At 40.3% G+C, this 26,278-nt stretch overlaps 1 protein-coding gene across 13 annotated transcripts in view; it reads left to right on the top strand.

The window, feature by feature from the left end:
* Window positions 1-26,278, top strand: part of PTK2 (protein tyrosine kinase 2) — a 4,250,095-nt gene that overhangs the window by 4,122,224 nt on the left and 101,593 nt on the right. For all 13 annotated transcript variants that reach the window (XM_044067250.1, XM_044067257.1, XM_044067247.1 and 10 more), the window contains one exon: window positions 10,771-10,926. In XM_044067250.1, the coding sequence (XP_043923185.1) occupies window positions 10,771-10,926 (156 nt within the window). The remainder of the gene's footprint in view (window positions 1-10,770; window positions 10,927-26,278) is intronic.

Here is a 26,278-nt window from a genome sequence, read left to right as displayed (position 1 = left end):
CCCTTTGGTCTCACCACAGCCCCCAGGGTGTTCACCAAAGTATTAGCAGTGGTAGCGGCCCACCTGAGGCTTCAGGGGGTGCAGGTCTTCCCCTACCTGGACGACTGGCTTCTTACTGCCCCAACAAGGCATCTACTACTATTGGCTGAGACTCCTTTCTCCATCTTGCTCCCTTTCTGGGCATTACAATAAATACAAAGAAATCCAACCTGGCGCCCACACAGCTCTTAGATTTTATAGGGGCCAGGTTAGACACAAGGAGTTTAAAAGCCTTCCTCACTGCGGACAGAGTTCAAAATCTGCAGCTCCAGGTGCGGGCCATTCTCCACTCAAGTTCTGTTCCGGCGGAGTTGGTCCTGAGGGCTCTAGGGTCCATGGCGTCTGCTGTAGCACTTCTTCCTCTTGCCAGGCTCAATATGCGCATCCTCCAGTGGACTCTCTTAGTACAATGGTCATACCTTGCTCTCCCTATGCATCATCCCATTGCGATCAGCAAGGCTTGCAAGCGGTCCCTCCTGTGGTGGATTCACTCCCCAGATCTCCACGGAGGCCGCCCATTTTGTGCTTTTCCCCCTCTCGCCACGGTGACCACGGACGCCTCCCGCCTCGGGTGGGGGGGGCATTTTGCGGGCCGGACCGTCCAAGGCACGTGGAACGATTCAGAGACCTTACTGCATATCAACGTTCTAGAGATGAGAGCAGTGCTCTTAGCGTTGCTAGCACTTCAGGACTTTCTTCCCTTGGGAACAATTGCGATTCAATCGGACAACATGTCTGTTGTCTGGTACATCAACAAGCAAGGGGAACAAGGTCTTACCCCTTTGTCGAGAAGCCATGAGAGTTTGGGAATGGGCAATCTCCACCAACCGCTTCTAATAGCAACGCACATTCCGGTCGGTCCAACATCCTGGCGGACAAGCTCAGTCGCACCATTCTGACCCCTTACGAGTGGTCTCTCAATTTTCAAGTAGCGAACGCATATTCGCACGGTGGGGAACTCCTTCATGCGATCTTTTGCCTCTCCCTCAAACACCAAGTGCGACAGTTTTTCGCTCTGATACCTCCAGGAGGTTCTCCAAGAGACGCTCTGGTGCATGCTTGGCCACCCGGTCTTCTGTACGCTTATCCACCCTTGCCTCTGATGCTCCAAGTTCTTCAGAAAGCCTCTCGGGTGGGTTGCAGAATGATTCTCATTGCTCGCTTTGGCCTCGACAGATCTGGTTCCCCTTTCTAAGGTCTCACTCGGTGAATCCTCCTTGGATTCTAGATCCCATTCCGGATCTGATATCCCACCCATCCTGCATATCTCCTCCGAACCTGGACAACCTGAAGCTGACCGCTTGGCTGCTCCAGTTCCACTCTTGATCAGGACTCTGTATTTCGTCACCTGTTAAGGCTATCCTGGTGGCAGCTCATAAACCGTCCACTAGGAAAGTCTACCGCAGCAAGTGGAAGCGGTTTTCTTTGTGGGCGGAGCGGCAAGGCCTGAATCCCTTCACGGTTCCTCTCCCTTTAGTGCTTGACTTTCTAACCACTCTTTTTAATGATGGTGCCAGCAGTTCCACAGTCAAAGTACAACTGGCGGCAATTTCTCATTATCACATTGGTCATGACTCTAGTCCACTCATGTCAGCCAAGTTGTGTAAAATTTTCCTTAAAGGTACTTTCCTTCTCAGGCCCCTGTGAACCAAGCGGTTCCTCCTTGGGACCTCTCCTTAGTCCTCCAGGCCTTGACCGCCTTGAACCAACAGCTACGGTGGATCTCAAATTCTTGTCTTTCAAGACAGCCTTTTTAGTAGCCATTACATCGGCCAAGAGAGTTTCAGAGCTCCAAGCATTATCAGCTAAACCTCCTTACTTGGTATTTCATCCGGACCGTGTTTACCTCAGGACCAACCCGTCCTTTCTTCCTAAAGTAGCTTCTGAAGCAAACATTAATCAATCCATTAACCTCCCTGTTTTCTTTCCTAAATATGAAAACAAAGGTGAATACAAGCTTCACTCCTTAGATGTTCACAGGCAACTTAGATTTTATCTAAACAGAACGGCTGGTCATAGGCAATCCGACCAGTTGTTTATTTCCTTTGCTAAATTTAATTTGGGCAAGCCAATTTCTAAGGTTTCTCTGTCTCGCTGGATTTCACAGTGTATCTTATTGGCTTATCAAGCTTCAGGAAGGCCCGCACCGGAGGGTGTACACGCCCATTCAACCCGGTCGGTATCTACCTCGGCAGCCTTTAAGGCTAGGATTCCTCTAGATGATATTTGTGCAGCAGCCACGTGGGCTTCATCTCATACTTTTATTTCCCACTATAAGTTGGATCTTGCATCTAGGGTAGAGCATCATTTGGCTCAGCGGTGCTCGGAATATCCTTCCATGATGGCCCAAGATTCAGGTAGCTGGGGACTCTGTCCCACAGGTTGCAGACAAATGAATCTCCTACTTCAGATTTAGAAGTTAAGTACTCACCATAACGCTCCATCTGAGTAGGTGTATTCATTTGTCTGCAACCATCCCGCCCTCCTATCCCCCTGGCCTTTCAGTTTCCTGCATATTATGTGTTACCCTTTTCAGGGTGCTCTTGCTGTTGGCAAACTCGATCTGAGGTCATGAGGGTAGAGCAGGGCATTATGGGTGAGGGGAGGAGCTGAGAGCTTGGATCCATAGCTGGTAAACCATGCCGGTTCGGATCCGATATCGGATCCATAACCCACAGGTTGCAGACAAATGAATACACCTACTCAGATGGAACGTTATGGTGAGTACATAACTTCTAATTATTAAATACCATCTCAAGTAATTCTGTCAAGAGGCTTCTCTTAACGTGGTGTAAATCACTGTATTTCGTCATACTGTTACTGAATATGTCCAACCCGATCTGGTGGGGGATCACAGAAAACAAATTCATCAACATCAACCGTCACAACATCAAAAACATCAACCGTCACAAACCAAAATTCCTCATTGACATCAATATTGGTATTCCTTATACAATCCAAGCAATGCCACGAATCTTTCAAAATATATGGTCATTTATCCAGTGTGCTCTTGCATGTAATGTCAATGTAGGCCACAAGGGTCTCAGTCTTTGAGCTCATGGCTGCAACAATAGGCCTAAATGGCGGACAGTGTTCATTCTTGTGGATTTTAGGAATACCAAATATTGATGGAATGATGGGATGTTCCACAGAAAGATATTTAAATTCATTGTGTAAGATGATCCCCTCACACATATATTCATACAGTTACCAATCAATTTTCGTGTAAGCACTTTGCACATCAAATTTTGATATCATTTCATAGGTTTCTACATCATTTAGTAGTAGCCGCATTCTGCATTCATAGTCAATGTTTGTCATAACAACGACCCCTCCACCTTTATCGGGTTTCATAACCCTGTATTGGTTACTACAAGACAATTCTTTTAAACAAAACTGTTCTGCTGTAGTTAGGTTACTGTTGGATAGTGTTTCTCGTTGTAAACATCTACGTATTTGTACACCACACAGACGCTCAAAAATCATAACAGCAGGGTTGTAAGGTGGAATGAATACACTACTTCTTTTAAGTCTTATATGTTTGTTATCATAGTCTGGAGAAGTATTGTTACAAAAAAAACCTTACATTAAGAAGCCTGGTTTATAATCTGAGGTTGATCAATAGTCTCCCTATCTCATATCTAAGTGGGGACAAACGATAAACCTCTTTTAAGAAGACTGACATGATGTTCAATAATCTTAAAGTCAAAATAATTATAAATTTTAAAATCATGATCACCCTGTAACTTAAAATTAGTTGTACTATTAATACAATCAACATCATTAAATTCATCAAGAATAAACTCATCACTGTTACAAGAAAGCATCTCAGTTGTGGAAACGTTGTTTTGCATTTCATCACTAAATAATACGGAACAATCTAGGTATTGTAATTCTCCTGGTGGTTGTGCCATTGATTGTACCGCCTTTGATGTTGATCTCCCCCTTTGTTGGTAATTCTGCCACCCCGGGGTTCTCGTGTCCACATAACTCTGATATTGCACCAGATTCCTTAACCGGTCTGAACGCCTCAGTGTTTGTGAACTGTCTAAAAAACATCATTATTATCACATATATCTGTTTGCACAACCCCCAATTCATCACTGGAGTCTTTAACCCCCAGTTCATCTCTGGAGTCCCTAACAGTCTCATGATAACCATTGTCCCCACCCATATTTATACCCCTTCTTTGGGAGGGATATGCCCTTTTCTCGTTAAAGGTCTCTAGTTATTAAAGTGTCTCTAATAATTTTCTTTTGCCTTCTTTCTAGACCATTCTTAACAAATGTATCCATGTCCATCAAAATTTTATCAAATCATGCCTTATTGATTTCAAACAATAAATCATTGAAAATACTATGTTTTAAAGTCAACAATTCACTTTTTAATTTAGTTAATTTAGCTGTGTTATCCATATCTGTATTAAATCCATACCTGTACAGTCCTATAACACCAGCAATTCCTGAAATGCTTCAGAGTTTTCTTGAATACCCATGGACAATTTAAAAACTCTAAGTCCCCTTGGCACCTGGTTTAACTCAATAGAGCGTTCCAGAAATGCATCATCTATCTGAAGTATTTTACATTTCTTAGTTAACTTCTCAAATAATTGTAATTGAGAATTTAAATTACCAAAACCCCAAACCATGCACAAAGACTAACCCATTAGGTAATACAGGTGGAGCTAATAATGTCTCCAAGTCAGGTAATGCTGCTGGCAACACTGGTTCATGGCTCCCCCATCTCCCAGGCCTACCAGAATCTCCATTCATATCTCTACCCCCTACTCTCATATTGGAAAACCCAGAGGGGCCTAGTGGTGTATGTAGATGAGCAATTCTGCTTGTGAACTACAAATGGTAACATTGCTATTGTCACCCACATTTCCATGGTCATTTGCTTGCAACAGAGAAATTATTTGTCGAGATAAATCAGTATATTGGGCTATTAAATGCTCCATCTAATTTGCGTAAATGTAATTCTCTATAAGTAAAAGAACAACTCTTCCACTGAGCAGTATCAGTGTATCAAGATAACCATATTATACAATCCAAAAAGCTTCTCCGCTCAATGTATCAATCACCAATAAACACTAAAAAAGTGTACAATGCTGAAATACAAAAATTCTTGTCCTGTAAATCACTGGCAACTTCTCACCTCATAAACAATTTCGTTTAAATGTTATGCTTCACTGAAAATAATAATGTATAATAAAAAATAAAAAAATAATTCAACTCTACAATATCCACATCTCAGAATTGCACCACTTATACAACTCAAAAAAAATGTGTCCGTTCTTTGTGTAGAGTTCACAGCAAAAAAAAAAAAAAAAACGGACCTAATCAGTCAAGGTATAACCAAATTAAAAAGTTGTTGTGCTAATGCAACATAAGCTGAATTCCCGGTTTCTCATTTCAAACTAGAAAGTCAATACGTGATGGAACCAACATGCTTCTCTGGTCAGAATGTGAAGCACACTTAATAAGGAAGGAAACTGAGCTTTACAGTACTAAATTCAAGAGTTTATGCGATTTACAGTGCAGATAAATGATCTGCAAAGTGCATAACCTGTGCGTTGTATATCCCAGGGTAATCCACTTGAAATTACCAAAGTTCAAAAATGGTGTAGCAGTCCATGACAAGTAACTGCACAGCTTACCAGCTCAGTGTCCCAATGTGATGTGTTGACTGTAAAGTTTTTTGGCTGAAGGTCCAAGTCACCCAAAGAAAACAAAAAGTTCAACTCTTCGACAATGGAAAGCAAGTGCAACCACCCTTTATGGCGCACCCAACCACTCTGTTCAGTACGCACATCACTGCATGCTATATGGCAAAAATTACTGCTTCAGTCGGTGTGTAGATCCCAAAACCAGAATGTGAACAAGGCTGTTCAGCCCCACAATGTCTGTACTCAACCGTTACTGTGCTATACAGCCTCTCTGCTCAAAATGTGTGTACCAGTATACTCCAAATTGTAGACCAAGACCCAGTAAACAAAATGGTAGTCAGAGAGATACAGTAAAAGAGCTATTCAGCTCAAAGTTCAAGAAATACCAACTAGCACAGCTTTTCAGCACAAAATCTTCAAGGCACAGCTAGTTAAGCCAATGCTCCACTCTGGTGAAAGAGTCCGCAGCAAGAAACAACCATAAAAAATGCAAAAATGAAACTAGTAAAAAAAAGCAGACCCAAACCAGGAGAAACATCAGCTGTAATGTAGATAACTACACTAAGCGCTTTCACCCACAATTGGGCTTCATCAGAGTCAGTAAACAGTACAATAGTAATCACTTATATACTAATTAAAAGCATGATGGATGAACACTAAGATGTCCAGGACACTGTAATACAAAGATGGTTGTCAATGTGGCTACATGCCTATCATGTACCGCATTTTATGTTTTGATGACTACAAGGAAACTTAGACTTCGCATATTGGAAAATAGTAGGGACATTAAGAATAACAAAACCACCAATGCCCTTATTTAATCACAGTAAGAGTTGTGCTACTTTTACAAAATTTTTATTTTTTGTGATTGACAAGTTACCCAAGAAGGATTTTGGGGGAGATTTAAAAACCTTACTGGAAGTTAGGGAATGTCTGTGGCAGCTACGCCTGGATGCATCTAATGTACCAGGCATTAATGATAGTATTTCCACAGCCTGTGTATTAAAACACAAATCTCAGTTTATATAAAGCACACTACATTTTTACATATACTTCATGATTACCCATTTTTATGACAGAATTTTAAATGCAGTAGCTTTATAGTTTTTTTTCAACAAGTGTGACATTTATTTATTCAACAAATATATTAATGTATTCATCTTTGTTGTTTTAGTATATACTATGGTTGAGCTAAATGAACAAGATGCTGATGGGTCAATTTTTAAATGTATTTAGGTATTCACGTGATTTATTGCTGTTAATGAGTATTTAAGTGATTATTGTTGTACTGTTTACTGACTCTGATGAAGCCCAATTGTGGGTGAAAGCACTTAGTCAGTGTGGTTATCTACATTAAAGCTGATGTTTCTCCTGGTTCGGGTCTGCTTTTTTTACTAGTTTCATTTTTACATTTTTTATATTAGGTCACACCCTTTCTTATTGAAGCACCCTTAGAATTAACAAGCATATCTCTCCTTATCCTTTTTTGTGGAATATTAGTGCTTCAGATATAGTCCAGTTTGCAGCACATAAAGTAAACAACAAAAGTCCCTGAAGTTTCTAGGATGAGGTTGCAGTTCCCCAAAATCACCACCCCTGGCAGAATTGAGGAAGCATAGTAGGGCATTAATCAGGTTCATGCCTTTGTGGATGATGGCTCCCTCCAGTAAGCTCTTATCTCATCCAGTAAAAGGGACCTTACTGGATTGAGAATAAATGGATTAAAGACTTGATAGGAGGAGATGGGCTAATGGTCAGTCAGGCAGAAAGACAAAAAATAAATCATTGTTCTCGTGATGCAAAACCCTATCCATGTCTTCCCTCCTTGATGTAGCCCCAAACTTCATTTTCTCAGTTCCTGCCACCTTTCTAAATTACTTCTTATGTTTCTGAGCAGGCTGCTGTCCATTGCGTAATCCCAGATCTCGTTGTAGCACAGCACAGTACAGTGTTTTGCTAGAGATGGTGGATTACACTGTAGCCTGATTTGAGTTGACCAGTGACTATTTCAATATCCCTGCCACCTTCTTCTCACTGACTTGGATTGGATGAAGAATGATTGTCGTCTTATTCAATCCTCAGCCTCTGTTTCAGTTCAGCTTCCATTATATTTTTAATTAGATTCTTTTCTGTCCTTATCTTACCTTACACCTGAACACCTGGTTACCAGATGGAAAATATAGGACTTCCATGATGTTTCCTAGCAGGCTGCTGTCCATCGTATAATCCCAGATCTCGTTGTAGCACAGCACAGTACAGTGTTTTGCTAGAGATGGTGGATTAACTGTAGCCTGATTTGAGTTGGCCAGTGACTATTTCAATATCCCTGCCACCTTCTTCTCATTGACTTGGACTTGATGAAGAATGATTGTCTTCTTATTCATTCATCAGCCTCTGTTTCAGTTCAGCTTCCGTTATATTTTTAATTAGATTCTTTTCTGTCCTTATCTTACCTTACACCTGAGCACCTGGTTACCAGATGGAAAATATAGGACTTCTATGATGTTTGTTCTCCTTTGTGCCATTCTGTTGATCTTGGTTTCGACTCTTCTATCATCTCTCTCTAGAATCTCGTGGAATGCATAGTGCATCCATCTGTCAGCATTGCAGTCCATGTCTCTCAGCACAGTGGCTCAGTAGTTAAAAATCTGCATCACAGCTCCAGGGTCCAAGGTTCAAGGTTCACTTGTGATCTCTGATCTCTGTCTAGGTGGACTTTGCATGTTCTCCCTGCACTTGTGTTGATTTTCTCTGGAGGTTCTTTCCGCCTTCCAGAAACATGCTGGTTGATTGGTTACACTAAATTGTTATATTAAACCATTGCCTTGTGGTTGGTAATGGATGAGAATGACCGTTTCACGTATCTAGCTGCATGATTAAAATTCACTGTATCTGGTCAGCACTCATAATTGCAAACATAAATATGTGGCTGTAAAAGAAACCAGAGAAGCTTGAAACTCAGTGCAGTGTTGCTGAGGCATTTTTTTGCAGGAAGCCTCAACCATTGAACCCCCTAGACTTGAGGGCTGCATATTAGCATGTTTCTTTTTTGCTTGCAGTGTTTGCACTTTTTTGTACAAATACAGCATTCAAAATACCAGCTTTCATTATATACACTTCTAGAATCTAACATCAATACACCTGTCATTGTAACCATATTTATTCTGTTAATTTGTTTTCTTTTTTTACTCTCTCTTCTGTCGGAGGCCTCAGTGATGCTGTTTTTCTGTTTTTTTCTTTTCTAGCTGGTGGAAACACACATCTTTGTTCTCCTTCAGAAATGGAAATAATCTCATAGAAGTAAAAGCAAAAAATAATAGTTAACCAGCATTAAAATAAATGCAAGATATTTAATGAGTGTGCAGCATATTAGTTGCTCCATCATTATGAGGCTTCATACTTCCTAACAGGGCTGAACCTGAAGAACTTAGAAGTGCAGCAAGTGTTTTGAGGTGTTCGTGCAGATTGTATTGTATGCATCTTAAGTGGTATACCATTTAAACTCCTGCATACATTGTCTTATTGGGGCATCCTTAGCATTAACAAGCACCTTCCCTCATTTGTTTTTTGTGGAATAGTAATGCTTCAAGGATATTCCAGACTGCAGCATGTAAAGTAAACAAAACCAGAAGTCCCCTGCCTTGAAGATAGGAACATTGTATAGACTAGCAGCTTGTGTATCACGTCTGAGTGCATGTATGCACCCCAGCAGGAAAATAATGGAGAATTCATGTGGGTTGGAGTTAGCATAATGGATAAGGTTTTTGTCTTGTAAACACAAGGTAGAGGTTGAGCCTTACCCTTGGGATGCAAAATTTGTCTAGGCTTAAAATGGCCCACAAGAGCAGATGGCCTATACTAGGCTATCTGATCTTGTGGACCATAAGAGCAGATAACCTAGTACTAACCTAAGAACCTACATATGGTTGTGGTCAGTTCCTTATTGTTTATATTGGTAGCTAGGCCCATTAGGACATAGTAGTCTTGCAGTGTGTGTATACTGGAAAAATATGACCCGTGGAGGATTTTCTATACATAAAGGTGAAATAATTTCTTACCCTCCAAATAATTTTTTTTAAGACTAGACACCAGTTACATCACTGTTAAACCGAAGTTCTGGAATGCAGGTTTCATGTTCCTGATCAACCATACCTGCAAACTGTATATTCCATCAATACTATTTGTACCTCCAAGTATCTTGCTTTAAAGTAGGAAGGAGAGGATTAATGAGGATGACAGCCCTCCAATAAACAGTATTAAAGGAAAATAACAGTTTGCAGATATGGTTGTAATGACATGTAGCATGAACTTTTTAAACTCATATCCATTTCCAGAGGCAGGTATAGTAAAATGACACAGTAAATGTATTTTTCTTCTTATGCTTATATCTTTTGGGGGTCTTAGTTGAAAAAGGTCCGTTGGTTCTGTCAACCAATTCAATCCACCTACCTGCTTAATAAAGTCTTTTATGTGGTGAAGGGTCAGGACAGATAAGTGTAGCTAGAGAAAAGGGTGGTAAGTTTTGATATTAAACAGTAGCTTTGTTAACCTAATATTTGAAGCATGGCCCTGTAAAAGCTGGATCATGTGTGTCATGTGTGTGTTTTACTACTGGCCAACACTTTAGACACTAAAACTTTTACTAGAGATTGATTTTATAGTATTCGTAGGAGTGTAGTAGTTTTAACAGACATTCAGCTTTATAAACCCCATCATTATCATTCAGCAAAGAGGATGCTGTGTTGTATATCTGAAGTAACAAGCAATAGCAAGAACCATTATCATTTTCTGCCATTCGTGAAGCTGTAGCGGTAGTTGTGGGTTAGTTGTATTGTTGGCTTTTTTTGTATTTAGTTACCAATCTTTATTTGGAATTCTTCATATTGGATGAGCCAAATGATCAAGTTCAAGTACTTAAAAAATGTAATACCCATTTTTAATGAGTAAAGTAAGAAGTGACTACTTCAAATGTTTTCTGGCACTCATAATAAGGGTGTTTATCTTTGCAGAATACTCTGGTTGAAATTAAAATATCATTGTTATTCTTTATTTTATCCTTTCAGATTCAGCCTCAGGAGATCAGTCCTCCTCCAACAGCTAATCTGGACAGATCCAACGACAAGGTGTATGAAAATGTAACCGGATTGGTGAAGGCTGTGATAGAGATGTCTAGTAAAATCCAGCCAGCACCACCAGAGGAATATGTGCCAATGGTGAAGGTAAGTGGAAAGGGGGAATGTCTTCTTTCATAGTGTTTGTACCATATGAATCCCCAGAATTCTTGATTTAAAAGCTAGTAAACCTTTACCAGAGAAAATACTTTCTTCTGTCTTGTGAAGTAGTACCTGATCGATTAAACAAGGTCAAGGTACATCTCATTGTTTTATTTTGCATGGTTTTGTTAATCAGGTATGACTCAATAAGTCGATTACATGCTTATAGACTTTTTTTAAAACAAGAAACATTTTTATTAAATTATCACTTATGACATAGACAATCATACATTTATGTAAATGAAAACAAGCCATACTGAATATTGACATATTTTTAGTTTCAAACGTTATATGTTACTTCAGTCATTGTCCGTCAAACATTAATTACATAGCTCATTCAAATCCTGCCTTCTTTAAATCTCATTCCTCCTGCAAAACCTTATTCTGTATGCATTGTTCCTACAATTCTCATTTTAATATGTAATTTGTTCCTACCCTTTTCTAAATATCCCATTTCCAATTGTTTTGCTCTGTTACCATATTCACTACTTCTAGCACAAATGGTTTAAACTTAGATTTCCATTTTCTAGTAATTACTTTTGTGGCAGATACCATAACTGGACTCAGCAAGGCCTTACTATGGCTAGGCAATTCTGATTCTGTATCATAGCTCAAAAAATAATTTCCTTAGTTATATCAATTTGCTCACCCGGTATTTCTGATAGAGTTGTCTGCAGGGAGTTTTTAAAATCTGCCAACTCATTACACTCCCAAAATATATGTTCCCAATTCCCTCTTTCTTCCCCATCACTCCTCTAACATTTGCAGTCTACATGAGGAAAAATTATTTGAAGTTGACGTTGGGTATAAAAATACCTTGTGCAAACACTCCCAAGCAAAGATCCAAAATCTTCTAGACTTTGGTGCATTTTTGGGAGTCATACATGTATTACCAGTTTGTTTCTTGTAAAGTGCGTATCCAGTCTCTTCTCAATCCTTTAAAACCTCATCTGATTGATTCTTAAGGTTATTATGCAATATTTTTATGCCCTGGTAATTATCCCTTTTTTAACAGCTTTGTTTTAGATTCTGCTAAAAGGTCTACCAGTGCTAGTTACTTACTTATTTGCTTGACCTTAGAAAAATGTTTGGTTAATTTACTTTTATGTAAGTGGAATTTTCCAGTAAGTAAACCAGCTGTAGCAGGTAATGTCATTTTCAAGTCATTTATTAAAATTATTGTCTTGGAATATCTTTTAGTTACTGTACTTACTGTTGATGGGTACCTGGAGCATGCATCTCATGTCCTTTGTGGTAGTTGTGGATTGCAGACCTCTGGAAGTTTCTGCACAGCTCCTCAGTAACTACTGCTGTCTGCTGAAAAATATCAGCTGCCAGTTGTAATCTTCCCATAAAGCATTTTTTCTGCACTCATCAAAGATGAGCCACTGTTACTGAAATGTGTTGGCTGTCATTTGTGATTCTGAAGATTATGAACATCCATGTATTCCTGTCAACAGCTTCCATGTATTTTCACTGGCATGATGGGAGATCATTGTGTACGGCCAAGTTTGTGCATCATTCTGTCTAGCTGTTATTTATAAGGTACAGTACAAGGTTAAGATACTCTGATGACGTTTTTTTTTCTTATGAAGATCACTGGTTCAAACCCCCCCCACGTCGCTTTCTTCTGCACACAGGCATCATTGTAGAACTCGGCAGAAATGAGGTCTGTGGACAAAGAATGTAAAGTTATATAATAAGGACAAGAGTAACTAAAATCTCATTAGATTACAGCAACATAACAATGTGGCATATATGAAATTGCAAAATAAATAAAAAAAAAATTGCATTCCTGTGTTCCAGACAATGCTGCATATGTCAGTATCTGGCAGCAGTAGTTTGAGTACTATTTTTCTGCCAACTTTGCTAATCTTAACAAACCTAATATCTGTTAATATAAAAATAAAGTGATTTCAAAGCAATTCATAACTTGTTACAGAAAATAAAATGACAAAATATTGATGGTTCATGGAGATAAAGTGGGGAACATGAGATAAGGGTCTGGTAGTAGAATACCAGCAGCATTAACTGACAGCAGGGTAACCTTTGATGTTCTTTGTGTTTCACCGTTGTAGTCCTGACTTGTAGTATTTTCTGCTGTCAAAGACCTTTGCTGGCCCAACTACCAGGGAAAAATTCTGTCTCCTCCAACAGCTGGCAAACACCCTGACTAACGCCAGTGTGCTCAGGTATATAGGGGGACAGCAAACAACATGATTTCAGTCTTTTCTTGCCGTTAGAGCCTGAAGCAGAGTTCCAGTCAGTCTGTCGGCCATTCTGCACCAAAGAGAAATCTTCTGAAAGCTAAGTACCCCATTGGGAAACTCTTTCTACATTTCTTATCTCATGTCAGAGAAGGTCAACAATTGGCTCTGTTGTGGTAAACAGATTCCACACCGAGCATTACATTATTTTTGTGTCACCTGTTTAAGCCCAGATCAGAAAATGCCTAACTGCCATTTCTGTGCTCATTTCAACTCTAGGACTAGTAGGCATAAGGCCGAGATCTTAGCTAGGCAGCTTAGCGTTGCATCAGGTTCTCACCATCCGATGCCATCCACCAGTCAGTCCTAGGCTGAGCTCCCTAAGCACAAAAGGCGTAAAGAAAAATGACCCAGGCTTAGGGCTTTGGATGACAATCGCTCTCCGTCAGCTAGTCCTCCCAGGGTTGTGATCGCTGAATAAAGTGAGGCGCTTTCGCAGCCCCCTTCCACAACTGAGGTGGTGGCACGGGCCTTTGTTGAGACCCATCCAGAGTCCGATATGCCATCGGGTCCCTCAACTTTTGCAAAAGCCTTAGAACTTGTTTCATCAGTTGGGTCTGGGGCTGCTTTACAGGTTTCTGCTTCCGATGAATGCTCTTTAACTGGTGATCCTCCTTTGTGGCATCAGTCAACACCAGCTGCACATTCCTCCTGAGAGACTGGCATCAGAATTGTGGATGTACCTAGGCCCAAACCAAGAGCTACCCCAAAGAAGGGTACTTCCTCTGTGTCTATGCCTAGGCCTTCTGGCTCCCTCACACAGGGTTATCAGCAGGATTTAGTTAGGCTAGCTGAAGATTTAATTTCCCTAGTCAAATCTAGGCAACCCCCACTGAGTCTTGCCCAGAAAAAAGGGACCCTATTCCAGAAATCCTTTCTGATCCTTTTGAATTGGCTGAAGATTCTGACCAGGAGGATTCTGTTTTTGATGAACAACCCTCCCTGACTTCCTTTGAAGAGTCAGATTTTGATGAAACCTGGCTCCTGCCCCCCCCCCCAATGAGGACATTTCCTTTGCAAAAACTCTTCATGCCATGAGAGAGCATTTCCAGTGGGAAGCCCAGGATTACCCACAATCCAAAAAGAGGATTAGGGAATTCCTTGACCTGCCAAAGTACAAGCCTCTTGCCATACCTCCAGTTGTAGAGGTTGTAGAGGATGTTTTCTTGGATTATTCGTTTTTGAATCTAGACTCCCTTCCGTCAGCCCATCAAAAATCAGACAGGTTTTGTAAGGTACAGGACTCTCATAAACATCTGTTTAAGAACCTCTGCGATGATGCAGAGGTTGTGACCCCAGGACCCAAAGGAGCTAGAGCTAGCTCCTCCAAAAAAAAACCTGCCCACTGATAGAGAGTAGGGCTTTTGATAGATTTGACAAAACAAGTTTACACCTCTGCCACCTAAGCTTTGAGGGCACTTAACTGTACATTCCACATGATTAAATACAAGCAGACCATTCAGGATTAGTTGAACCAAAAAATTAAAACCACTGAGGATAAGAATCTTTCCAAACAATTACTGGACCTATGTCGCTGTAGCTCTTAAGTTGCTAGGCATTCCTTACACTGTGGCTATGATGCTACGGAAGCTTCCAGCTGGACTGCAGCTACTGATTCTGTTATTAGAAGACATTCATGGCTAAGGGAACAATCCCTCCCCTGAAAATGTCAAGTATCATCTTCTGGATGCTCCTCTGGACAAGGATTTCCTCTTTGGGCCCAAAGCTGAGGCTGTACTTAAAAACATGGAAGGCAAAGCTAAGTCCATGCAAACTGTTAGAGACTTCCTTCACGTTCAGCCTCCTAGAATCAGTAGGAACTACCCCTCTAAACATTGGTCCTTTCCTTCATAATCCAAAACCAGGCAGAGAAAGCCACATAGGGAAGGGATACAAAGGCAACAGCAACAAAGACCCAGGCAGTGGACTTCAGACTCTTCCAGGCAAGGGGGCCCCTGGCAAAGAGCAACAATGACTCATACATCCCAGTCTGTCTGCCCCCCCACCTCCCCCCACAAGAGTAGGAGGAAGACTATCCCTTTTCAAGGTAAATTGGTCTCTCATCATTTCAAACAGGTGGGTTCTAAGCATTATTTCAAATGGCTACAGACTCTGGTTCAAAGAGCCAGTAAAGCGTTCAGGATGTCCAGACATTCCCCCAAACCAAAGGCCAGCGGCCCTTTCCCAAATTCAGAATTTGTGCTCCCAGGCTCAGTGGAACCAGTTCCAGAACACCAAAAAGGAAAGGGTTTCTACTCCAGGCTATTCCTGGTTCCCAGGAAGGGAAGACTCTTGACATCCCATCCTAGACCTGTCTGCCCTCAATCAGTTCCTGCTGGTTCCAAAGTTCAAAATGTTAACTTTTCAAAAGCTTTCAGCCATGATATCCCCACAGGCCTTCATGGTCACTTTGGATCTAAAAGATGCCTACTTGCACGTTCCCATAAAGGAATCACACAGAAGATTTTTACGCTTCAGAGCAGTTACCAGTCACTGTCAATTTTGTGTTCTGCCCATTGGCTTGTCTTCCACTCCCAGGATCTTTAAAAAGTGCTTAGCCCCTCTAATCACATTTTGCAGGACCAGAGGGGTCCAAATCTACCCCTTCCAGGCCACTAGTCTTTCAAAACTCCACATAGACCTGGTGTTCACCCAGAATTTATTGGCCTCCCTGAGCTTCACCATAAATTATCACAAATAGAACACAGAACCTTCTACCAGGATCGTCTTCCTGGTGGCTTTTCTGGACTCATCCCTACAAAAGGCCTTCTTACCTCCAGACAAGGTCTCTTTCCTGACTCATTACTTCCTAAAGATCATGCAGAGATAATACCTCACAGCTAGGGAGTTCCTCAGAGCATTGGGCTACATGGCATCTTGCATTCTCATGGCCCCCCTGGCCAGGCTACACATGAGGAAGCTCCAGTGGTACCTCAAAAATGTATGGTGCCTGCATGCACTGCTCCTCTCAACCAAAATACGGCTGATTCCTTGGAGGAATTTGCATGGTGGGCATGAGCTTGTGCTCACAACCAAGGCCTTCTTTCAGGTTCACACCCCAAGAGCAACCCTTACCACAAATGCCTCAGAGACAGCCTGGGGAGCCCATTTCAGACACTTCCAAACCCAAGGAAAGTAGGAAAATCAGTTCAAAGACAAGCACATAAACTTGAAGGAGCTTCAGGCAGTTCAAAAAGGCCTGGTAGCATTCTGCATTGGAAACCAGTAATTCTATTAGTAAAAGCAGACAACACCACAGACATGTGGTACATAAACAAGCAGGAGGGTACTCACTCCTACCCTCTCTGTTTGCCTAGCAGTGCAAGTCTGGGAGAGTGCTCACATTCTGGGGTTACACCTTTTTGGCACAGTACCTTCCAGGTGCTCAAAACCTTCTAGAGGATCACCTCAGCAGACACCTGATGGACCCACAAATGGCATTTCCATCGTGAAACATTTCTCAGCATAGCCAAGAAATGGAGAGTTCCCCAGGTAGACCTCTTTGCCACCAGGCAAAATGCTTAACTGAAAAGATTCTGCTCCAGGAACAACCTGTCCTCAGCTTGTAATCCAGATGCATTTTCTTTCCCTTGGACTCACCTTTTCATCTATGCACCCCCCCTCCTTATCTGTGCTTCCTCAGGTGCTTCTAAAATAAGGGAAGAGTGGACAAGGACAATAATGATAGCCCCAGACTGGCCCAGACAACACTGTTATCCTCTGCTACTCAACCTGACCAACGAGAAACCATGGTAGTTACCTCAGTGGGTGGACCTTCTGACTCAGGACAAGGGAAAGATTGTGCATCCCAACCTGCAGACATTCAGACTCTCAGCCTGGATAATACCACAGCATCCTGGATGGCTCCTGCCCTAAGCAAGCAGGTTCAAGACATCCTTAAAGAGTAGACTCCAGAGAATTTTTACTCATGTAGACAGCAAATGGAGGTGTGACTTGGAAGAAAGAGGTAAATGGAAATATATTTTCTGAGAGTGCGATGAATTGGCAGACTTTAAGGATTCTCTGCAGGATGCACTGTCAGAGATGCTGGGTGTGCAGATTAGTGTGATGAGGGAGATGATTTTTCTGAGCTATGATACAGAATCAGAATTGCCTAGACATGGTAAGGCCTTGCTGTGTCTATAACTATGTTGGCTGCCAATAAAAATAATATATCACCACACTGGTCGAACAATAAAGGACACCACCAGTAGTTAGCGAACACCACAGTTTATTGTCGCTTTCATCTCCAAGAGACTTCATCAGAATGAATTAAACATACATCAGCAACTCCTTATATATCAAGCCACTAATTGAGTTCAATTAAAAAAAAAACACACAATTTAAAGATACAGAGACCAGAGCATTTTTAAAAGCAAAGACAAGTCATTTTAAAACCTTCAATCTCCTATTTAAAAAAAAAAAACATTTAATGTTAGCAGAATCATTTATACCAGGTTGTTTGTCAGCTCCTTGCCTTAACTGCCACATAGTTTCTCTTTGCTCTAGAAAATCCTTGAAGGACCCACCCCTAACACTCACCACTACATGTTCTAAAACTGTGAACAAAAATTTTTTGTACCCCTTACATTTTAGGGAATGCCTAAATAGGGCGTTGTTAGTATTTTTGTTCTTAATACAATAATAATGTTCCTTTATTCTTTTGCTCAAGGTCCTTGTAGTCATTCCTACATAAAATTCACTACAAAAAGTACAGATAGCAATGTAGACTATACCACAGGTATTACAGTTATATGTTCCAGTGTGGTGCTATATTATTTTTATTGGTTTCTGGTTTGCTGCTACATCCTTTGGGATTGCTCCTTTTATTATATGTTGGCTGCCAAAAAATAATTACTAGAAAATGGAAAGCAAAATCTAAACCAACTGTACTTAGAATTAGTGAATATAGTAACAGAAATAAAATAAGTGGAAATCAGATCTTTAGAAAGGGGTAGAAGCAAACATAGGAAAAATGGAAATTGTGGGAACAATACATACAGGAGAGGAATGATGTTTAAAAGAAGGCAGGATTTAAATGTACTATGTAATATTTGACTGAAAATAATTGGGTAGATTATAAGGGCTGTATAATGTCTGCAGCTGGGAGTGTGTCAGTATAGTTTGTGATGTAAAATGTTTGCAACTAGGATTGTATCAGTGTGGTTTGTTTTCATTTATATAAATGTATGATTGCCTGTGTCATAAGTTATGGTTTAATAAATATGTTTCTTGTTAAAAAAAAAAAAAAAAGACAGGAATTAAATAATTTATGTAGTGTTGCTTAGACCAGCGGTGGTGGTGCTGTGGTAGCGTTGTCGCCTCACAGTAAGACGCTGTCCGGTTAGCGTTTTCTGCGTGGAGACATGCGTGAATGGGCATACCTTTGTTGAAGGTTGTGCGTCAGAGCTGGTAACTCGGCACGTAAAAATCAACTACCAATCATTAGCGGACCGGAGTTCTGCTGTGGTGACCCCTAACCGGGAAAAGCCGAAAGACACAAACAAACATGTAGTGTTGCTTAGGTTATATAGCAATAATATACATGAAGTATAATGTTTGTAAACGTGAACTTGTTAATACAATTTGTTTACTTTTATATAAATGTAAATTTACCTATGTCACAAATGATAATTCAGTAAAGGTGTTTAAGAAAAAAAAGACATCCTTAAAGAGGCAAGAAGTCCCAGTACCAGGAAATCTTACTCAGCTAAGTGGAGAAGATTTTCCTTTTGGTATGAACAGCAGGGCCACAATCCTCTGTTAGCCAATATCCCTATCATCCTAGACTACCTGAATAATCTGGTTGACAAGAGCCTATCGTATTCCTCCATTAAAATCAATTTTGGCCCATATCCCTGTTCTTCCTCTGTTTTTTTCTCACCCCATTCTCAGACAGTTTCTCAGGGGAGTGATTGACATCAGTCCTCCCAGCAGACAACCTGTCCCTCCATGGGACCTCAATTCTGTTCTGGAAAAAACTTACCCTGCCTCCTTTTGAACCAGCTGCTTCTGCTAACCTAGTTTCTAACTTGGAAAATTGCCCTTTTGCTGGCAATCACTTCTGCTAGAAGAGTCTCTGAGCTGCAGGCTGTCATGGCAGTGGAACCCTTCCTCATCTTCATCCAAATAGTCTTCCTCAGGACTAGCCCTTCCTTTATGCCCAAGGTGGTGACAGACACATCATTAAATCAAGCCCCAAATCACAAAACTAGGGGGAAAGATTTCTTCATTCCTTGGATGTACGTAGGCAGCTCCATTACTTTCTCAACAGAAGTAAGACTTTGAGAAACTCAGACCAACTCTTTGTGGCCTTTGTCACCAGATCTGAAGGAAAGCCAGTTTCCAAACAGGGTCTATATTATATTAGCAAATGCTATATAATCGACCCAAACACTACCAAAATGCAAAATGTTGAACACACGGATCAACAATTTTTTTTCCCCAGGGGAAAAAATCGCTGATCCGTTAAAAAAAATAAAAAAAAAAAAACCCTACTTAAATATACCAACTCCGAGATCGCACTACAGTGAAGGAAATGGCAAAGTCCCGAAAATGGCCCAGTGATTTTTTTCCCTAGGAAAAAAAATTGCTGTTCCGTGCTTTCGGCATTTTGCCATTTCACATAATCATGTTTGACGAAACAGAGTTCGCACCTTTAAGCATTTGCTGAAATAATAGGAACCGTAGAACAACAACCACTTGTAGGTGGTGTCCTGTAACACAAGATACCAGGTGCCTCAATAAAAATGCTTTAATACAAAGCCAAAATCCACAGCAGCAACAAATACAATTTGCGAAAAGCAGCACAGCTGTTGGATAAGCGCTTTAGTCTGCTACCGTAGCAGACTTTATCAAATCTACTGCTGCCTTACACAGGTGTAGTTAAATAATCAGTACAATTAACACCTTAAAAAGTTTTAAAGACATAGTGCACTCATCATACAAATGATAAAAAAGAAAAAGAAAAAAAGAAAAAAAACATGTCATAACTTAGCAGCCCTCTCTATTAAAATTGGTTTTAAAGACAAACTGTCATTTAAGCCTGGTGGGTACCAGGCATTTAAACGAAGCTGCCATTTAAACTCGTTTTTATAAATATTGTTAGCCCAATTGCCACCCCTGGCTTTTTTCATCACCACTTCAAGTATACCAAATTTGTAGCCAGAAAACGACCCAAATATAAGGGAATGTGTATAAAGAGCATTGTTCGTGTTGTGAGTGTTAATGGCATACAAGTGTTCATACACCCTCTTCTTTAGGGCTCTTTCCATTTTATCCACATAGTATGCTTTACAACCAGTGCAAACAGACAAATAAACCAGTCCTACGGTGTTACAGTTACCCCCCCACTAACCTAACTTTGTGGACTGGGTCCCCCAAAGTGATCTCTCGTGTGTTCAATACATAGGGGCAATAATTACACCTACAACATGGTTTGGTACCGTTATTGTTCCTCCCAGTAACAGGATGTTCTAACAAAGTTTTTAAATTATTACCAACATTAAAAGAAAATGTTGGACCCAAACCCAAGGCTTGAGTGAATTCATTATTACACTCCAAAATAACCTAGTTCTTACACAAGATGTCCTTAACCTTATTCCCAGATGAACCAAATTGTATGGACATAGAATTCAGAAAATCCTGTGTATCCATCAATTGAAGGTCAGTCCAGGGTCGGCCTTAGGGCAAGTGGTGCCCTAGGCAAAAGGGCTCCACAGTGCCCCCCACACCACCTGGTGCCACCATCCTGGTCTATTTATACCATCCAGTTTACTGGAAAAGCACCCCTGCTAGAGTGGTGCCCTAGGCGGCTGCCTAGTTGGCCTGTGCCTATGGCCAGCTATGGGTCAGTCGAGGTGGTTTGTTCTATACTCACTTCAAAGTTTCCTTGTCCTAACAGGGGTACAAATTTCTTACCCCAACCTTCCAACACCTCACTGTTATCTGTTGCAACATACAATCGGGGTACCCTCTTGCTTTAAACATCTGTGTCAGCAATCCCAGTTCCCTTTTCAAGTTATCAAGGGTAGAACAAATTCTTGCCCCCCTTATCATTTGTCCCCTAACCAAATTCCTCTTAACATGGTAGGGGTGTTGACTCTGGTAACTCAAAAAGCAGTTAGAATAGGTGGCCTTACGGTACACCCTGCATGAAAACTGCCTTAACTGGAGATCTTGGGTGATGTTAACATCCAAGTAGTCTATAGTATATTCATCAAATGTGTGGGTAAATTTAAAATATGGACATACTTCATTAATATATTCCATGAATTTATCCACAGTTGACCTGTCACATTTCCAAAAATGTTGTCAAGATAACGACCGTAAAAAAGCCACTCTTGTTTGAATCCAGTATTAAATATGTATTTACTCTCCCACATGGCCATGACAAGGTTTGCATAAATGGGGGCACAACTGGCCCCCATAGCCACACCCTTCTCCTGCTTGAAATACTCATCCTCAAATGAAATAAAGTTGTTGTGAAGGATCCATTCCATTAATTGTATTACTCAGTTTAGAATATGCCAATAAGGCTTCATGGAACAACTCCAAACCTTCCTCATGAGGGATTGAACTAAATGAATCTACAATGTCAATCACTGAAAATCCACTAGTGTCAAAGAAAAACTGGGGCTTAATCCTAGTTAAAAAGTCCCAAGAGTCCTTGATAACTTGTGTAACTGAACCCAAAACATCCTTCACTAACCTGTCAACAAAAACACCCAAAGGGTACGTTGAACTGTTCTGGCCAGCCACTATGAGCCTATATGGGGGGTGGTCCACATTTTTGTGGACCTTTGGGATTCCAAAAGCTGTGGGAATGAGTGGACAGTCATTCTTCAAGAAATTCAAAGTGTCCTCATTAATAATACCCTGATATAAACTGTCTTTTAAAAACAGCTGTAATCTCCTGTGTGATATGTGAATTTCATTCAAAGAAGCAGAGGTATATCTCTCTGTGTCACATAAAATGTTCATGATGTCGTTAACATAATCCATTCTCTCAACCAATACAACCCCAACCCCCCTTATCCGGCTTCATAATTCGTATTTCGTCAGATAATCTGAGGCTGTTGAGTAACCCCATCTCAGTGTTAGTCAAATTAAAGTAATTATTCCTATGTTTCTTATATTTATGGGAGATCTCTCTCATACAAATTTTTTCATAGTGGGCCAACGTGGTGTGTAAAGGAGGGTTGTACAAACTCTTTTTCTTAAACCTTGAATAATCACAAAACTGTTCCCTTTTATCTTTGAAAATTGAGTTTCCTGATATAAAGTTTAAAATCAGTAAGTACCTTAGAAATATCAGGTTTTCTAGCTGGAACAAATCTGAACCCCTTCTCAAGTAAGGAGAAATTGTCCTCTGTTGTTATCCTGTTTGTATAGTTAAAAATATTGAACCCGTTCAAACTAAGTAGTTTACCACCAAAACTAGAAATAATACCTTGTGGTTGTGCACCTTGTTCAAAAAGATCTAGAACCTGTTCTGATTCCGGGTGTTACAGAGGTTCTTCCTCCTCCTCTGAGTTCGACCCCTGGGGGTAACATGTTGCCCCCGTAAAAAACCTTGCCAGTTCCTGTTTTGGTTGAATATCCACTCAGACCTCCTTAATGAGGGGTAATCCTGCCCAAACACCACTTCTACCTCGACATCAAAAAAAATCATCTTGTAAGTTTTCATCGGCCCTCCTCTGGTCATAACCAGGTGGTTCAGGGTCCTGTTCATCTATCCTCTCCTGATCATTACTCATTTAACCCATAATAACTTTTAGGAAGGGGTAAGCTTCCTTATACTTGTACTCTATCTAGTCTCTTTTTAAATTTTTCATCTTCCTGTTGACATTCTCCTTAACATGATCTTCTATTTTATCAAAAATGATGTCATATCTGGCCTCAAGGGTGGCAAAATTTGTATCATTCAGAATTTCATCATTTAAAACATTCACCTCATCCAAAAGATTCTTAATCTTGTTGTTATTTACTTTAACAATAAAATGTAAACGCTCTACACCATGCCTATCAAACATTAATAACAATTCCTCTACTTCTTGTTGACCAACGGATAGCCCGTTGGGAAATTTATACATATGAAGGCCCTTCGGGACCCTCTTTAGTTTAATACATTCGGCAAGGTACACATTATCAGTTTGTAAATTTCGTACCTTGCTCATTTTTGTTTCAAAGTCCTGGAGTCGGTGGTTAATGTCAGCAGGTTGCTTCACTTTATTATGGTTAAAAATAACCGGTTTATTATTAATCCATCTGTTGAAATGTGATTTCCTCATTGATTCTTGCGACTTAGCTTCCCCTGTCACCTGTCCACAAGGGATACTAACTTGTGTTGAAGACAAAGCTGTTTGTTCCAAAACCGGAAACTTCCCGTTGACTAACCCTGATGTAGACGTCATAACCGGAAGTGCCTGTGACCCCAGGCACTTGGGATCTGTAGTCTATCCAAAATACGCTGCATATGATCACATTGTTGTTCCAAAAGTTTGGTAAGTTGACCAGACATCAAACTGTTGTTATCCTTGTTTCCATCAGGTGAAAAATTCACCAAAGGTACAGTATTAACTGTACTGTCAGAGGAGCCATTGTCTTCCATCCTCAATGAATGCTGAACAAATCTGGATACAAGAACACCACCAAACCCACACAAACAAAACCAGCAAAATCGCAGTGGGTAAACAAGTGGAACCAAGGAACTGTAGAAAAACAACCACTTGAAGATGGTGTCCAGTAACACAAGATACCAGGTGTCCTCAATAAAAATGCTTTAATGCAAAGCCAAAATCCACAGCAGCAATAAATACAATTTGCAAAAAGCAGCACAGCTACAAGAACAGAATGTTGGATAAGCGCTTTCGTCTGCTACCATAGCAGACTTTATCAAATCTACTGCTGCCGTACAGAGGTGTAGTTAAATAATCTGTACAATTAACACCTTAAAAAGTTTTAAAGACATAATACAATCAACATATAAATGGTAAAAAAGAAAAAGAAAAAAATGTCGTAAATTAGCAGCTCTCTCTATTAAAATTGGTTTTAAAGACAAACTGCCATTTAAGCCTGGTGGGTACCAGGCATTTAAACAAAGCTGCCATTTAAACTCGTTTTTATAAATATTGTTAGCCCAATTGCCACCCCTGGCTTTTTTCATCACCACTTCAAGTATACCAAATTTGTAGCCAGAAAACGACCCACATATAAGGGAATGTCTATAAAGGGCATTGTTTGTGTTGTTAATTGCATACAAGTGTTCATACACCCTCTTCTTTAGGGCTCTTTCCATTTTACCCACATAGTATGCTTTACAACCAGTGCAAACAGACAAATAAACCAGTCCTACGGTGTTACATTTACCCCCACTAACCTAACTTTGTGGACTGGGTCCCCCAAAGTGATCTCTCATGTGTTCAATACATCCTGTTACTAGGAGGAACAATAATGGTACCAAACCATGTGGTAGGTGTAATTATTGCCCCTATGTATTGAGGAGAATGTGGAAGCTAGAACCAGTGTGCCTAAGGGGTCTGCAAGACTGGGGAACACTGTGCTTAGTGAGAAAAACTGTCAACCTGTCTCTGTTACTTTGGATGGAGCTGATATACCATTTTTTTGCAAAGGAACCGATAGCTACCTTTCCAACACCTAATCAGTCCTCAGGCAGGAGGAGAAAAATTCCTTCTTAATCTTGACATGATTTTCCCAGTCAGAAAATGAAGCTTTTATCTTTTAGGCACCTTTTCTCTGAGGATGTAAGGCAGTTATTAAAGGAGTCTAAAACCCCGTTAGTAGAAAATCATATATGGCTAAGTGGAAAATATTTTCTAGTTGGTGCCATAAAATGAACCAAATTTCTTTTAAATATCAAACACATTTGATTCTGCAATATGTATGTGAGCTGTTATCCTCCAGTTTCTTATTCCTCCATTAAGATTCATTTTTTTGCCATTTCTGCCTGTAGATCCACCCTTCTTCTTTAACCCAAGTGAAGCAGTTACTGAAAGTGGTATTGCATATTCGTCAGCCTAGAAAACTTGAGATCATGACTTTGTACTGAAAAAACTTGCACTCTCTTCTTTTGAATCAGCTGATGAAGTTGAATTAAAGTTTTTATTATGGAAAACAGTGTTACTTACTTTTTTGATTTCAGCAGGAAGAGTATGAGTCGCAAGGCCTCCTGGTGACTGAGCCTCATCTCTTCTTTCATAAAGATAGGGTTTCTTTAGGAACCAACCTTCATTAATACCAAAAGTGGTATTAGAGTGTACTTTGAATGAATCTGTTCTTCTCCCTGTATCCTTTCTAGGACTATAAAAGAGGGAAAAGATTTTGTGCACTCTGAATATTTTTTCAGACAAGAACTCAGATAATATACTGATAGAACAAAGGACTTAAGAAATTCTAATTGCTTATTTTTTAGGCTCCCTATTGAAATGTCAGCACTAGTAATGCTGAGCACCAACACACTAATAAGGCTGAGAGTTTAGGAGAACTGGGAATATTGAACATTGCTCTCTCTAAACTTGATTTTGTCCCCCAAACTTATATATAGCAATCCTGAGATTGCCCATACCTTGAAGAAAAAAGGCAATGTTCCGAGAAATGGCCATCTCTGACCCTTTTTAAACAAGTGTATTTTTTCTTCAGCCATTCAGTCTCTGTATTTCAGGACTCACTTAATCAGATTCCAACATTTAGAATGTTTACCTATTTCTTACAAAAAGGGTACAATCTGTACCAAAACAGACTATGTCTAAATGGCTGTCATGTGTCATTCAGTTTTGTTATATCATGGCAAGACACTTCCAGGCAAAGTCAGTGCTCATTATTTCGGGGCTACAGATGTTCTTCATGTTTCACTGTTGCAGTCATTACATTTATGTAATCCTGCTGGCAGGTTGCCCTCAGTCGGCCTGAATTCCAAAGTCTTGGGTCCTGTGTCGGTTGCTGTCACCCTTTCCCTGATGTCAGGTCGAGGTATAAAAGAAGCAGCCGACGCCATTTTCTTCAGTCTTCCT

The sequence above is a fragment of the Protopterus annectens genome, chromosome 3.part1 (assembly GCF_019279795.1).
Source record: "Protopterus annectens isolate FY-2018-M chromosome 3.part1, PAN1.0, whole genome shotgun sequence".
Taxonomy (NCBI): Eukaryota; Metazoa; Chordata; order Ceratodontiformes; family Protopteridae; genus Protopterus; species Protopterus annectens.
The sequence above is the reverse complement of the archived record's forward strand: the minus strand, read 5'-3'. Positions and strand labels throughout refer to the sequence as shown.